This window comes from Anabrus simplex, chromosome 3 (genome assembly GCF_040414725.1).
Source record: "Anabrus simplex isolate iqAnaSimp1 chromosome 3, ASM4041472v1, whole genome shotgun sequence".
Classification (NCBI taxonomy): Eukaryota; Metazoa; Arthropoda; class Insecta; order Orthoptera; family Tettigoniidae; genus Anabrus; species Anabrus simplex.
The window spans coordinates 287,824,783-287,841,908 of record NC_090267.1 but is presented as its reverse complement, the minus strand read 5'-3'; the positions used below and the strand labels follow the sequence as shown (position 1 = coordinate 287,841,908).

The 17,126-nt window shown below is 42.3% G+C and overlaps 1 protein-coding gene across 1 annotated transcript in view; it reads right to left on the bottom strand.

Moving 5' to 3' along the window:
* Tbh (Tyramine beta hydroxylase) overlaps positions 1-17,126 on the bottom strand; it is a 145,100-nt gene that overhangs the window by 92,123 nt on the left and 35,851 nt on the right. The window contains exon 2 of the mRNA XM_068227054.1: positions 11,704-11,850. Coding sequence (XP_068083155.1) covers positions 11,704-11,850 — 147 coding nt within the window. The remainder of the gene's footprint in view (positions 1-11,703; positions 11,851-17,126) is intronic.

The window sequence follows — 17,126 nt, the reverse complement described above, 5'->3', positions numbered from 1 at the left end:
GGACACTGCCCTTGAGGCGGTAGAGGAGGGATCCCTCGCTGAGTCCGAGGGAAGAGCCAACCCTGGAGGGTAAGCAGATTAAGAAGAAGAAGAAGAAATTTACGATGGAAGGTAGAGGTCTCGCGGCTTTAACTATTTGCATCTTTTCATCAAACGAACGGCCAGTAAATGGCTTTTCAAACTGATTTACAATAATATATCCGTTTTAGACTCATCCATCGTTAATACCACATGTGCGCAAAATATAATAAAACACCGAAAACGACGAATAGCACAGGAACAGCACACACAGAATGAACTCACTAATCAGCAAAACACACAATGAATTAACTCACTAGTTAGCCACAACTCAAGCACTGCAGGTAAGTCACCCCAGTGACATTGGTCAGTTTCGTCACGTTGGGTTCAAGCTGGGGGGTAATCTGTGTGTCCCGTTCGCTGTAAACATGTTGACTTCTCCAAGTTGCTAACAGATGGCAGAGGGTAGCACGGGTATGGGGTGACAAATTCTGACCAAGTTTCAATTGCAGCGAAATCGTTCGGAGGGTTTCAGAACTACGTCTGCCACTGAATGCAATTTTAAGATTGAATGTGGGATGATCATCTGCACACGGCGCATGGGTCATAGCATTGCGGAGATTACACGCAAATTCCGGTTTCTGGGGTCAACAGTGTCGAGGGTGGATCTTCAATATCGTAGACAGATGTTACCACCCGCGTAAACCGCCGCACGGGAAGACCACAGGTGTTTAACGAACGGACATCACGTCACCTCCGCAGAACCATACTTGGCGCTTGACGGGGTACTATGAGTCAGATCACCGCTCAGTTGAATGTTGGGAGTTAGGAACCCACTTCTACTAGGACTGTAAGGAGACAACTGCACCGCTAAGTCTTCAACAGCCGACGACCAACTCGTGCCCCTTTGCTGACACCTCGAAACAGAGCTCAACAACGAGCATGGGCCCGCGAACATCGGCTATGGACCATGGAACAGTGGTGGCGTGTGGTATGGTCCGATGATTCCCGATTCCAGTTGTATCGAGCTGATGGGCGCGTGAGAGTGTGGCATGTCTCATGAAGCTATGGATCATGCGTGTCAACAAGGTTGTGTCCAGACGGGAAGTGGCACAGTTCTGGTCTGAGCGGCAATCAGGCAATGGTCGCAATTAGGCGCCATTGTCCGGCTGCAGAGAGCGGTGACAGGTCCACGTTATGTAGACATTCTTTCAGACCATATGCATCCCTTTCTGGCCCTGGAGTTCCCTGATGGAGATGCCATGTTTGAACAGGACAATGCGGCACGTGACCGCTCTGTGGTGGAACGCAGGTGGTTGGAGGGGCGCCCCAGTGAATTTACTACCAAGGATTGGCCCTCCAGATCCCCCGACGTTAATCCATTCGAGCATTTATGGGATTATGTCGATGCTTGGGTACGCTCCATGAACACCGCACCAGCTACACTGGCCAATACATTGTGGGTAGCAGTGCAAGATGTGTGGGTCCAGATCCTCCAGAACGATTCCAACACCTTGTAGAGTCGTATTGCTGTCGTTTTGAGGGCTCGCGGAGGAGCAACTCGTTAATTTATTTGAAGTTACAGTGTATAACGTGACTGGCCGTGTTGGGTTACTTTTGTAAAATGGCTTAACCGTGTGTAATGAAACGGGTACTGGATAAACCATTCTCGCAAGTGAAGTATCCAGATAAATTTATTGCTAATAGTTTAAAATGGTAAGCCTACACTACATCTTCCTCGGAATCAACCTCTTCGTACTCTTAATTCCCCGCTTGTGGACAGGGTGTTTATGAAGTCTTCGTCATTCATTTCATCCTCATTAGGTCACCACCAAGACTTTCCAGAGGCTATGCACTATTCTTCTTATTATTCAATTGAAATGTAGAATGTTACAGCATTGCCAGTGATCGTACCCGTCGTTCACTGGTTTATCAGTTTCCTCGGTAGATCGGTGGTGGTGTTTGATGCAGGATCACGGGTTCGATTCCAAACAACAAAAGAGAAAACAAAACCTGAAAGATTGCGTGTCATTTTAGCAGAACTACCTCTACAAAGAAAATGATATTACTTCTATGACAGAAACCCTGCAGTGTCTTCCTACAAGGATATAGAAGTAGACGGAAGTGAAATGCCAGCACTCTGTTATCTATATAATTAAGTCAGAATTACAAGGTCAGGAAGAATATATGATGAGGAACGCATGGTTGTTTGGAATTGAACCGGGACCATACGACCAAAGGCAAGCGTTCTATCTATTTAGCCACAGAGCCGGGCTTTAATTTGTTAAGGGCGTTAATTTTCTAAACTCTAGGCTACTATTTCCACTAATCAGCTGTTGAGAATTGGCAGTGGCAGAGGCCAGGTCAGTAGCTTGTGAAACAGCCTTGACAACACAGCAGGCTACTCCGGTGGCTCAAAACGCTTAAGGCTTGAAGTTCACTAAACCAACTATTGAAAAGGGGTGACCTAAGTCCAGTGGTAGTAGTGGTAGCCCATGTCTTGATCCCAGCATACGCCACTGCAGCAGCGGTATGGGGACGAACGTCATCCTGTTGAATACTGCGAATGAATAGCAGTACAACCGGTTGTTACCAGTCTGACGTACAAATCCGCTGTCAAGGTTTTTGGGATAACGACGAGAGTGCCCCTGCTGTCAAAGGAAATCGCTTCCCAGACTATAACTCCCGGTGTGGGTCCAGTGTGTCGACGTCACAGACAGCTTGATTCCAAGCGCTCACCTGGCCTCCTCCTTATCAAACTGCGGCCATCACTGGCACCAAGAAAGAAACGGCTCTCATCTGAGAACACAACACATCTCCACTCCGCCCTCCAATGAGTTCTAGGTTGACAACGCTGAAGTCGCAGATGGCAGTGATTCGGAGTTACTGGCATGAACGCTACAGGACGTCTGGTTCGGAGCTTCCCTCGAGTAATCGATGTGTTGCAGTTCACTGTGTCAGTCTGGTGCCTACTGAAGTGCTAATAATTGCTGCAGATGCAAAACGATCCACCACAGCCATGAAGCGAATACGGCAGTCTTCCCTTTCCGTAGTGGCCCATGTACGGCCAGACCTCGGTCTTCTTGAGACAGCACCTTCCCGTGACCACTGTTGCCAACACCGATGCACTATCTATACATCACTGCCAATTCTTTCTGCAATTTCGCGGAAATATCTCGTAACCCTAATGGAAATTTTGACTCGCACCTACCTCACAACTCCACCACTGGACAATGACTAGTGCTCACGAAGTGTACAGCGCGTATTTAAAGCAAACTTCCTTTTCAAGGTCATAGTGGCGCTACTAGAGCATAAATTTGAATAGGCGTCATCTTTCAGATCTGCAAACACGCCTCCCAAATTTAGTTTATCTAGCACAACTCTTTCTTGTCTGTGGGATTTCATTTCCCGCCAGTGTATGTTGGAGATAAAGCAAAACACACCACGCACACGTTAAATCCGTTTTATTCCCATTATCCAAGAGAACGCATGATATTAGTTCGCAGATTTCCTTTACATGCTGGGACAATGTCTAATCATAGTCCTCACCAGATTCGGTACAGGCATAGCAGTTTAGGAATTTTGGAAGTATATAAAATGAATTGTCTATTATGTCGTTCCTGTTATTCTAAGGCTCGCCTTGGCGCAGGGTATGGACCTACTAAGTTCGTATTCGGCAGTTATTGTACTTCGATCCCTGCGTGGGCCACTTAACTTTCTGCGCAACCTCTTTAATCGCCCTGTATATTAATCTTCTTCATCTTCTTTTTCTACCGCTTTTCCCACACCTATGGGGTCGCGGGTGCGAACTGTGTCGCACATGTGGATTTGACCCTGTTTTACCCCGGATGCACTTCCCGAAGCCAACTATTGCGTGTTTCTGTGGTGGTTGGTAGTGTAGTGTGTTGTGTGAATATGAAGAGGAAAGTGTTGGGACAAAAACCCAGTCCCCGAGCCAGAATAATTAATCACGCTGACCTTTCAGCCAATGAGTCATACCTACAACGGAATTCCTCTCCAAATCGTCCGCTACAACTACGGGAGTGATTATTTCAGGGGAGAAAAGCAGTCTTATCCCCTTACATTAAAATTAACCACAAGAAGTAAAAGAATATTGATGATTGTTGTTTCAAGTGGAGGAGGTGGGGGGAAGGCGGTATTATGACCTTCACAGTTGTAGCTCTTTCCTGTTCAAACATCGCCGAAAACCTTTAGATGCTGATGTAATGTTAAACGGAAAATAAAATAACTCTAGTGATGATTGCGCCGGTCCTGCAGTGTGCGGGTAGGGTGCCTGCCTCTTACCCGGAAGACCCGGGCTCAATTTCCGGCCAGGTCAGGAATTTTTACCCTGATCTGAGGGCTTGTTCGAGGTCAAATCAACCTACAGTAAGTGATTACAGTTGACCAGTTACCTGACGGTGAGATAACGACCTCGGTCTAGAAAGTCAAGAATTACTGCCGCGAGGATTCGTCGTGGCGAGCACACGACACCTGGTAATGTGCAGGCCTTCGGGCTGAGCAGCGGACATGGCCCTTGGGGGCTTGTTGCGACATGGAGTTTGGTTTTATTTGGTGGTGATTGCTGTTTAAAGGTGATACTACGGGATAATCAGTTCATGCTAACAACAACCGTAGGAGAAAAAGGAGAAGTTTCGACATTTCGAAGAATAAGATATCAGCTAAAGAAAGGAGGTCATGAAATGTGAGAAAATAGAAACTCCGAAGACATCAAAACCTACCGTCAGTTTCGGAAGAGAGTTCGAACTGATCAAGAATGGATAGAAGAGACAAAAGAAAAGTGCCTGATAAAAGGAGGTGTAAAGAATGCTGTACTAAGATGGGACATCGTGACCGCCACTCTTCGCTCACAAGCCGCCCTCAAAGATGAACAAAATAGTTTACCTATGCAAGTGTAATTATAATTCTAAATTCACTTCAACACTGCATGGTCATGAAATACATTCTTCTTTTCCTTAATTAACTTATCCTAATGTCCGCCTCTGTGGTGTAGTGGTTAGCGTGATTAGCTGCCACCCCCGGAGGTCCGGGTTCGATTCCCGGCTCTGCCACGAAAATTTGAAAAGTGGTACGAGGGCTGGAACGGGGTCCACTCAGCCTCGGGAGGTCAACTGAGTAGAGGTGGGTTAGATTCCCACCTCAGCCATCCTCGAAGTGGTTTTCCGTGGTTTCCCACTTCTCCTCCAGGCGAATGCCGGGATGGTACCCAACTTAAGGCCACGGCCGCTTCCTTCCCTCTTCCTTGTCTATCCCTTCCAATCTTCCCATCCCTCCACAAGGCCCCTGTTCAGCATAGCAGGTGAGGCCGCCTGGGCGAGGTACTGGTCATTCTCCCCAGTTGTATCCCCGACCACGAGTCTGAAAGCTCCAGGACACTGCCCTTGAGGCAGTAGAGGTGGGATCCCTCGCTGAGTCCGAGGGAAAAGCCGAACCTGGAGGGTAAACAGATGATGATGATGATGAACTTATCCTAATGAACTTGACACATACACACTAGAGGACAGTAACTGTGATAATGTCAACAAAAATATTTATGCCCTACCTTAATTGCAATTAATTACCAACATTGGAATTCTTCCGCCTATCGCATACTTTGTAGTAACAGGATGGAGATATTTACAAGACGCATATCGATCGCGTTCTTCCATGCAGGACATTTACTTGTGATATCACAATAATCATGTAAGGCGATCGACTGACATCCTTGTATCTTCTTCATCAATAAAGTACTGTCAAAAATTTCCCGTTCTATGCGTGGCTGCCGCCTTATATCTGAAGATATTAAACCGTCGCCTTATAGCCAGTCGTGGTCGATCAGTTATTTTCATTAAGCGCATTCCTTGCAGTCGGCGATACTTGGAAGTGCGCCACAGGCTGAATATGTAAGAGAACTACCTAAACTAGTAATCGTGGGTTCCTCGGGTTAAAACGTATTCTCTCTCTTCGTGTGTAAAAGGTTCTGCCAGTGACTATTTCTTGAAGGATGCCCTTTTTATTTTTGCACTACCTGTTGACAAAAAAGACTTCCACTATCCCTAACCTCTGCACTAACTGGGAGACAGTGGTTAGCTCCATGCTCGCCACCTTTGCTCCCCAGGAATTAACCTGATATCACACACATCAAAATTCGTTTTGCACCACCTGTTATGTTTGTGTTCGTAAAGGTCGTTCGCTCTAAGAGTTGTTGCATGACAAACAGATATCCAAATAACGTGTAACGCTACCTGATTACTTTACACGGAGGCTCAGAACAATACAGAAGAGTGTGCTTTTATTGTCACCTGTGCACACAACATGACAAGAGCACATTTGTGTCCTGTGCAGTATGCAAACACGCCTCGATGAGTCATTACCGCTTTTAATTGTACGCGCATAGTGACATTGCGTTAGCAAGGCCTTTCTGTGAGGGCAATTGCCGACTTGGTTGGCGTACACCACAGCGACGTTGTCGGGATATACAGCCGCCATCGAGTGACACAAAATGTTGAAGATCGTCCTCGCAGTGGGTCGTCCACGGTCAACAACAATAGCAGCTGATCACCGTTACGTTCGAATCCTGGCTCGCAGGAACCCAGCAGACAGCGCAACAGAACTGCGTAATACATTACGGCAGCCAAATGATAGGACTTTGTCTGCGCAGACAATCAGAAATCATCTCCACAGGAACCACCTACACTCAAGAGTTCCTTGGCGAGCACCTGCATGTACATCCCAACACCATGGTGCCAGGTACAGATGGGCAAGCGAGCACTTGGACTGGACTCAGGAAGAATGGCGGCGGGACCACTTTACGGATGAGTGCCGAATGTATCTGACGCTAGACAATCGTCGGAAGAGGGTTTGGAGAGAGCGAGGTAACACCAGACGAGTCCTGTACGCCATCCCACTTATCGCGTTTTGGGACGGCATTGTGTATGAACGTCGGACGCCACTCATCGTCATAGAGGGCAATATGACTGTACACAATTCTAGAACAGTATCATTGGGCCCATTGTTAAACCATACAGACAACGTTCGGCGACAGATTCGTTCTGCATGATGACAACACGCGCCCGCACTACCCCAGTCTTGCGAACCTCTTCCTCAGGAAAGCACACATACATCGGATGGGCTGGCCTGCGGTGTCTCTGGACATGAATCCCATTGAACAGGTCTGGAATATGCTGAACTTACAGTGCGACGACGAATGAATCCACCTCTCACCCTGGCCGACCTCCGGAGGGCTGCTTTCGAAGAGTGGGACAGGATCGATCAGGACAGCCTGAACCATCTTGTGAACGGTATGCCACGATGGGTCTGATCATGCTTCACTTCAGGAGTGGAGTAACACCTTACTGAGAGGCAGCATCCGCTTTCCATGTTCGATAGTCGGATGCATGTTGCAAAAGAATAGTATTTGTATTGCGCCTGCCATTGCTTTTTCTTTGCATCAATTGTGTTATCTATACTTACTAATATTATAATGAGGAAAAATGTGTATATTTGTTTGTAACGGATAAACACAAAAACTACTGAACCGATTTTAAAAATTACTTCACCTATAGAAGGCTACGTTGCCAGTGAGTAACATGGGCTGTATTTTATGTTCAAAACAATTCGAGGGGGGGCAGGTATAAAAATAATAGGCTAATATAGGCAAAATATCGAATTTGTCGTACAAGGACGAGACAAAGCTCAAATTAACCCCCTTGATGCAAAGAACAAAACTCGGTAAGCCCTACGGGCCCGAAAACCATGTTTTAAGGCTCTACAACCAACTGTTACGGAGATATTGGCACCACACTACCTCTGCTCTAGGAATCGGATAAAGTAATGAACTGCCGTAACCATGGCAACGTCAGCTCCAGGATTCTACAGCAGCGAAATTATCTACAATATATCAAAAAACCTAACATGTTACAGACATGAAAATCGGTATTTCGAATCCCCTTTAAAAATAAAAGAACACAAATGTTCGTTTTCAGAAAATCCACTTAAGGGGTTAGGGGTGGGGTGAAAAGAAGTGAGGAAGGATACATATATCTCAGAAAATGAAGATATTACAGACGTTAAAATTGGTATTTGGAATCTCCTTTAAAAATGAACACACTTTTCTTTTGGAAAATCCACTTAAGGGGGTGAAAAGAATAAAATAGCGGATGAATTTTTTAAAACGTGTATCATTTTCTTCTACCGCTTTACCCACATCTGTGGATTTGCGGGTGCGAACTGTGTCGCACATGTGGATTTGAAACTGTTTTACGGCTGGATGTCCTTCCTGGCGGCAACTGTATGTGTAGAAATGTAATAACTATTGCGTGTTCCTGTTGGTAATGTGGTGTGTTGAGTGAATATGAAGAGGATAATGTTGTGACAAACATAAACAACCTGTCCCTGAGCCAGAAGAATTAATCACGCGCGATTAAAAAACAGACCTAGCCCGGAATCGAAGCCGCAACCCTGTGAATCGAAGACCTCAACGCTCACCACTCAGCCAAGGAGTGGGACATTTTTTTTATAATGAGTATATCTACATCATATCTCATAAATGTAACATATTACGGACGTGAAAATTGGTATTTGTAGTCTACTTTAAAAATAAAGAAACACGTACTTTTTTTTTCGGAAAATCAACTTCAGCTGGAGATCGAAAATACGTAAAGAAAGAGTTCAATTCTCTTTATGAGGACACTTATTTCTCAAAAATTAAGATATTACAGACGTGAAATTTGGTATTTGGAATCTCCTTTAGAAATTAAGAAAACTTTTTTCGACATAAAAGAGGACTGTTTCTCACACATAGAGTTCCATGTCCCGTGTTCCAGATTTAGGTCTGCCAGTAGCCTGGTCATCTTAACCCCAAAAGGCAATGCCACAAATGTGGTTTACAAAGAGATTCCGGGGTAAATGAAATGCAATTTTTCGGTGAGTTTTTATACTTCAGGGATTTACAGATAATGGCTTAGTGCCGTACCGAGGAACAAGTAATTTTTATCAAATTACGAAATCCTCGCGAGCGAAGCCGTGGGGTAACAGCTACTGTTTGACATAAAGTGTGTATATTTGCATCCCATACATTCTCTGGGGTCACCAGCAACCTGCAAACCCGGAACTTTAGGTGGTGCAAAACTTTGTTGTTGTTGTTGTTGTTGTTGTTGTTGTTGTTGTTGTTGTTGTTGTTGTTGTTGTTGTTGTTGTTGTTGTTGTTGTTGTTGAGGTGTGTAGTTTCTGGTGTAGCCTGAGGAAATTCCCCAAAGCTCGCCTCTTAAATTTTTTGGGTTGCTGACGGGGTCTTGAACCCAGTTTTCCAGGAGAACTAAGTACGTCTTTACCGTCTCGACTAGGTAACCCCATGTCTCTTGCAAGTGACAAGAGCAAAATATAGCTTCTACCAAAAGCCTCATTCTCATTTATGGCTGTGACAGTAAGGAAACTGGTAATGTATGGGTGGGGCTAAATATTAAGTTACGTGTGGATGCAGCGAAGGGTACTACTTATTTGATCATTCGTATTGCAATAGCACTCCCTGGCTCGGTGAGGAAATAAATAAATAAATAATACTGGATTTAGCCGGTCCCGCGGTCTAGTGGCAGCGAGCCTGCCTTTTAACGGAAGACCCCGGGTTTGATTATCGGATAGGTCAGGGATTTTTACCTGGATATGGGAGCTGGTTCGAGGTCCACTCTAGCAATATGAGAACAGTTGAGGAGCCATCTGACAGTGAAATAGTGGTCCCCGGTCTGCAAAGCCAAGAATAACGGCGTCACCTCAATCTGCAAGCCATTGGTCTGAGCAACGGTCACTTGTTCGCTTGGTAGACCAAGACCCATCATGGCTGTTGCGCCATGGGGCTTTGCTGCTTTTACCTCCCACTAACTTTTTATTTTAATATAAAAACTCCGAGGTGCCAACATTTTGTCCGCAGGAGCTTTTTTTCATGCTGTTATATCTACTGTCAGAGGCTGCCTGGCCGAGGCGGTAAAGGCGTGTTCGGTTCGCGCGGAAGGACGTGGGTTCGAATCCCCGTCAGGAAGTTGTAAAATTTAAGAAACGAGATTTCCACTTCCGGAGGTGCACATGGCCCTGAGGTTCACTCAGCCTACACCAAAAATGAGTACCAGGTTCATTCCTGGGGGCAAAGGCGGCCGGACGTAGAGCTAACCACTTCACCCCACCAAGTGCCGAGGTCACGGATGGTGGAAGCCTTTACCTTCCACCCCTCCAAGAGCCTTCACGGCTAGCGCTGAGCCACTCGTCCCGGCTTATCTTGAACCTTTACATTATTATTCAAACATCTTTATCATAAATCTCTAATGGAAAAATAACTGCAATTATTATTTTTATATATAAAATCGTCTTTGTGTCTGTACTTCTTGAATATTAACCTGATACTTGGTTTTTATACCCGATTGGACAAATAATGGCCTATATCGGGTTCATGGCTAGATGGACTTTCATGAAACGTAGTATTTAAGGTTAGGATATGGGTTAATGGGATCTTAGCAGTACATTGTTCGAAACAATAGCAAGAGAGGGGCTTTAGAGCGGGCCTGAAACAAAAATCTGGATGTACCTCTTTTACGGTTGGTTTCACGGGAAGACTGATCATGACATACTGTAATTTATTTAGAACATTATTTACAAACCTTTTGTGTTATAACTTTTCCGATGCAGTGAAAAAATAGGGGAAGTATCAGTGGCGGTCATGTGAAAGTTTGTCAAGAGCCGATTACTAACTCTATGGGGAGTTGCTTAGGAGTTCATCCAGGAAATATTTTAAAGGCTTTGTACAGTCGTTCATAACAGAATGAGCTGAATTAACTTATATATTGTCAACAATTAAGTCTGACAGAATATTAAATGCGAGGGATGAACAATACCATGCGCTCATTCTGTTTTTGAGCAACTATGTATTTATCAGAACTTTTTAAAATATTTAACCTGATTCTTCGTTCTTATACCGGAAGGAAGAGATCAACTCAGAGCAGCAATTGTGTAAAAACAAATATAGGTATATGGAAATGCAAAGAACCAGGATGCGAGTACTTCACTGCAAGCCGCTAACAGGCACAGGCATGCTCATCTGTGTGCCTCAAAATCTCAGGAAACACATGAGAAGTCGACAAAAATGTACTCATGCACATGCAAATTGACAACAGCTAGTTGGCTGCTCAGACAGAAAACTGTCCAGCTTTACGTATTCGACGGACAATGCCGAGGTCCGGAAAGAAATGTATTTTATACCTCTTATGTAAATTTCGCTACCAGTTAGGATGCGAAACTTACAAAAAAAAGTTGACAAAATTCAAAAGCAGGACATTTTTGATTGTTCATTTTCGTCTTTTTGAATTCTATTCAGTGGATGGATTTTGGAATTATTTTAACTTAGAGTTAGATCCGCTGGTTATTTGAAATTAATTTTCATTCTTTTATGCTTCATCATCATGTTTTTCAATTTTGGTCAGTGGATGAATTTTGGAATTTTAACTGTCAGTACATTTCGTCTCATCTCATACCATTAGGGCCGATGACCTACATGTTTGAACCCTTCAAACAACAATCATCATCATCATCACCAGAATATTTTTGTGTAGAAATGCAAGCAACGTTAAAAATATTTTGATATGTATAGTAAATGTTTAATGATAAACTTAATAAATAAATAAATAAATAAATTAAACTCACCTCTATGATATAGTCGTTGTCGTCGCAGGTGTCGAAGCGGCGAGAGAAAGTGAACTTGGTGAGGTTATGGCGTTTCACATACCGGAAGTCTTCACAGTCTTGCTGTTCGTCAACCGTCAGCCTCCCATCCTCCCCGGCCCTGGTATCCTGTAAACAGCGTACGAGGATTTATATTATTAGCGACGAGGATCCTCACTCTCCATCAAAGAATCCTAGAAGAGTCTTGTCTATTTTTTACTGTATTATGTGGTAAGAGAAACGACTGTTACTTGAGCTTAAGTATTCTACGAACTTTCGAAATCGTTTAGAGTTGAAACAGACAGTACTATGGTGGACGAAACAAACAAACAAACAAACGTAAAAGTAATATTTTTATTTACGTCGCACCGACACAGACAGGTCTTATAGTGACAAGGGGATAGGAAAGGGCTAGGAGTGGGAAGGAAGCGGCCATTGCCCTTACTTAAGGTACAGCCGCAGCATTTTCCTGGTGTGAGAATGGGAAATTACGAAGAACCATCTTCCGGGCTGCCGATAGTGCGGTTCGAACCCACTATCTCCCGAATGCAAGCAAGCTGACGGCTTCGTGCCCCAAACAACCGTGCAGCCACTTGCTCGGTAAACAAACAAACAAACAAACAACATGGCGCTATAGCTCTTATTGCATTTGGCCTACCAAACGACTGCTGCTTAGCTCGTAGGTCTGCAGATTATGAGGTAACGCGTGGTCAGTGAGACGAATCCTCCAGGCCATTATTCTTGACTTTCGAGACCGGGGCCGCTATCTCACCGTCAGATAGTTCCTCGATTGTTCTCACGTAAGCTTAGTGACCTCGAACCAGCTCTCAGGTCCTAGTAAATCCCCCTAATCTGAGCGGGAATCGAAGCCGGGGTCTCCGGGTAGGATGTGGGCCCGCTATCCCTACATCGTGGGATGTAAAATAAGTCTTTCAATCCATTCTTTAATTAGTGAATAATGAAAATAGAGAGTGTAAAAAATACGGGTATTAGAGGATCTAATTACACCAACGTTTAGACTGTAGAGTAGTTTATGTCCGTAAATATACTGGGTGGTGCACGAAATGCCATACACTCAAAACTGTTTGTAAAATTTGTGATTTTGGGCTTAGAACTACCTCATTTTGTGATATTAGTAATTGCATTTGTTCATGATACGCAATGTCATAACGGAAATCTGAAGTTTTTACTGTACTTGCTTTCTACAGAACATATAGTTCTGAAGGTTGGTAAATAGATCAAAATAATCTTTAGGTCATTCGAAGTGGCTCAAAAAACTTCACATGATACAAGAGAGGGTAAATCGTGCAGTGTCGCGTCCACTATAAACCTCATGACCAGTCAGAGGAATCGACCTTATACTGATGCGAGATTTTCCTATTCTGGCTTAATTTCTTCGTATTTTTCAAACCATTCAAATCTTATCGATATATTAGTCTGCATACTATCAAATGTGATCATTGTATAGAGAATGAAGAGTGAAGAACAAAAAGGCAAGCCAAAACAAAAGAATTTTTCGACATTTAGTGATACAATTAGCAAAGCAAATGCCATGAAGGCTCTTGGAGGAGTAGAAGGTAAAGACTTTCACTGTCCGTAACCTCGTCACAAGTGAGATAAGGTGGTTAACTCTCCGCTCGATTCTATTTCCCCTAGACATTAACGTGCTACTCTCTTCTCTCTCTCTCTCTCTCTTTTTTTTAATATGTGTATAGAATGGTGAACTTCAGTGCCTCTCCAAAAGTGGGAAACTGTTTTCCAAATTATTCAGTCTATTTAAATTTCACTCTCATTCATGAAAGGCGATCTGAAGGAATACTGATGTAAGGATTGTTCGTGTGAAGATTTGAAAGCACGCCAAGTCATTCATACTACTGTAGTATAAAATAACAGCGCTGAACATTATTATTAGGTGATCATTAGGTAGAACCCTCTCGTCATTCTCCAGTGTCATTCCAAAGGTGATAATAATTCCAGTTACCCTTAAAATAATAACTAGTACTGTCATCACTTCAGAGGTGGCAAAGTGGAACATTTTGACAGATGAGGCTTTATTATTATTATTATTATTATTATTATTATTATTATTATTATTATTATTATTATTATTATTATTATTATTATTATTATTTATTCGATCTTGGCCATCTATGGAGCACATGAAGGAACTTCATTAATTTCTTCCTCTTCTTGCCTTCCTGTCTTTCTACTATTCATTCTTTCACTATGTTCCCTCCTTACCTCCGTTCAGACGAATTTTCTTTGCTTCTTCTCTTTCTCCCAGAACCCTTCAAACTCCTTAACCTTTTTTTTTCTAAAATGGCTCTATATAATAACTCCTTTCGAGATTTTTATCGAAATGATCAAATATTCTCTTCGTTAGCTTTTCTGGATTCCTCCGGACCAAATGGCCATAAAAGGCAATCCTCCTTTCTCTGACAATGTCACAGACATTTTCATTTTTTAAATAAAGTTCTTTATTGCCCTCTTTTCTCCGTTCATTTCCATTTTTCTTTGGACGATAATTTTTCTTAGTAATTTTTTTCTTCTTTTCTATTTCATCAATGTATCCCTTTTTGTTTAAGACTAAACATTCGGCTACACACAGCGCTGTAATGGTGAAGTTTCACTTTTACTGACTGATTTTTGCTGTATAATAATAATAATAATAATAATAATAATAATAATAATAATAATAATAATAATAATAATAATAATAATAATAATAATAAAGCCTCATCTGTCAAAATGTTCCACTTTGCCACCTCTGAAGTGATCGCAGTAATAGTTATTATTATTATTATTATTATTATTATTATTATTATTATTATTATTATTATTATTATTATTATTATTATTATTATTGTACCGGGTGGTACACCTCTACGCCGCACATTCGAATTTTCCGCCTTAAAGTACTCCTCTACTGGAGAAACACTGAACTTAAAACTGGACCTACTTAAACTTTTGCTCTGAAGATGTCACTTTGTGAATTTCGACTTGTTTTTGTTTTCTATTTATCAAGAAGTTTTTGACATTCTCTCATAGATGTCTCTACTAAAACACTATGATCATGCACCCTGATGCGAAGTGAGGGAACTTTCTTGAAGATATTTTGTACTCATAAGTTTTCTTATTACTAAATTTCGTTCTTTCAGTTGTGGCTTGGCAGTATTAATCTTTTCTTTCCGCCAGTTTTGAAGTTAGCCAATCAATTATTTCTGTAATTAATTTTCAGCCAATCCCGTATGTCTTCTTCGATTTTGTGTGTAACTGTGTGCTGTAGCCAATAAAAGCCTGTGGGTGTGTCTTAATTATTCATGAAAGGTCCCGAACCTTCCCCGAGGGTATTAAAACTGCTGATTTTCTTGTCTCTCGGCCACTTCATCCACATCTAACTTAGTGTATGGACGTGTAGCAGGAGGCGGGAAGCGCCCCTTCCATCTGGCAGCAGTTCTTCAGTAAGGTAATGGCCGCTTAACATCTTTATTTCTTGCTAGCTCAGCAGTTTAACCCGCGGGAAAGGTCCGAAACTTTTACAATGTAACCTACCTTTCTACAAATGTAAACTTGTGCTGGCTTATGTAAAAACTGCATATATCTGTAACTGTAAATCGGAGATAGAGAGTGCTTTACCCTCTCGAGCTACCCTTCATTTTGTCTTGAGGTGACTAAGTTTTGGTAACTGATTTTCTTCTCTTCCTTAATGTGTTAAATTTATTTATTATACGAGTCACCTCCATAGTTTGGGAATAGCTCCTGTTTCATCGGCCTAGTGCCTCTTAGGTTTTAAGAAGTTTCATGTAGGAGTGCAAATTCACGCCTCCATTCATTTTTGCATTTTGGGCAATTTACTTAACCTATTATTTTCTACTAAGGCCCAGTAGGCTGGGTACAAGATACCCCCGTTTCATTTTGTGTAAGTTGTGCCCTGATGGCAATTTAATTTAAAGCCTGGTATTACCTTTAATAGGCTTGGAAAACTGAGAGCGGATCAGCTCTTTTAAGTGTTGGAAATGTGCCTCTAGGAGGCTTGACATTGCTAGGTAGGAGCAAGTGCTCCATGTTATTAGGGGATTTCTGCCCTTTGGTAAATATGTGTTTGTGAGCTGAGAGCTCAGAAATTGTAAAACTTGGGGCTTGAAGCCCAGATTGTTAAATTGTCTCTAAATCTTGGCTTTTCCTGGTCTTGTACCTGAGTGTCGGTTATTTGTTGACTTGTTGTTATTTGTTAAATTTTGAAATTCTATGTGAAAATTGTTAAGTTTTGCTATTTTCTAAAATATAACCTTTAATGACATTTTAATTCATATCTCGGCTTTGTAGTTAGACCCATTCACCCCGGCACCTTCTTTCATCTCTGCTGTTCCACAGAAACCTCGGAACAATTATTATTATTATTATTATTATTATTATTATTATTATTATTATTATTATTATTATTATTATTATTATTATTATTATTATTATGCAGCCATGTTTAATTACTATCCGTCAAGCCAGACAGTATACACTTGCTCTGATCATGGAAGAATACTATTCTCTGCTAGATACTCCTTGTGGGATTCCAACCCACTATCTCCCAAATGCAAGCTGACAGCTACGTGTCTCAAACCGTCCAGCCACTCGCGAAACGAGATCCACTCACCTTCGTTCTATCAGTAAAGTAATAACTAACTAGTGGACTTTTACTGCTCCGCAGCATTCGTTATAAACAGGTCAGATAACTAGTCTTGATATACCTGTCATAGTCTATTGTTTTGCCTGCCCTTTTTACTAGTTTTAGGAACATTTAATACCGATATATACTAATAATTGATTTATTCGTAATGTAGTTTGTAACACTTCTTCCCATACAATATTCACTGTGCTTTGACGATTCGGACTATCTTACCATTTTCAAACGATCTTGCCCGAAATAGTCCAACATACAACTGGTCGTGACTGAATACTGGTTCGGGTAAGTAGAGTATCAAGAGCTGGTCCCTGCACTTTATTAATGGTCATACAGATACTTGATACAAGTCGACTGTTTTCTCTTAGAAGCATGTAAGTTATTAGAAACGTTCTGCCATCTGTTGAGTATATTTAGAAGCTGGGGAAGGTCTGAGAATCAAAGAGTTTCTAACAGAGAATAATATTCTTCCATGATCAGAGGAGGTGTACGGTATGCTATCTGGCTTGACGGATAGTAATCAAACATGGCTGCATGCATTACTGAGGATGAAAATCGCATATACCAGACTATTAATGAAAGTGTTAATCGCCTAGCAACCCTCTAAGTACAGAACGTATTTATGTGCTAGGGTAAGCCTACGCCTGTAATTATTGGAGTGGTCATTTGGAGATTTGATTTTAGGATTACTGAAAGTTGACTGAACTTGGAGACCTGTCAGAGTCTGATG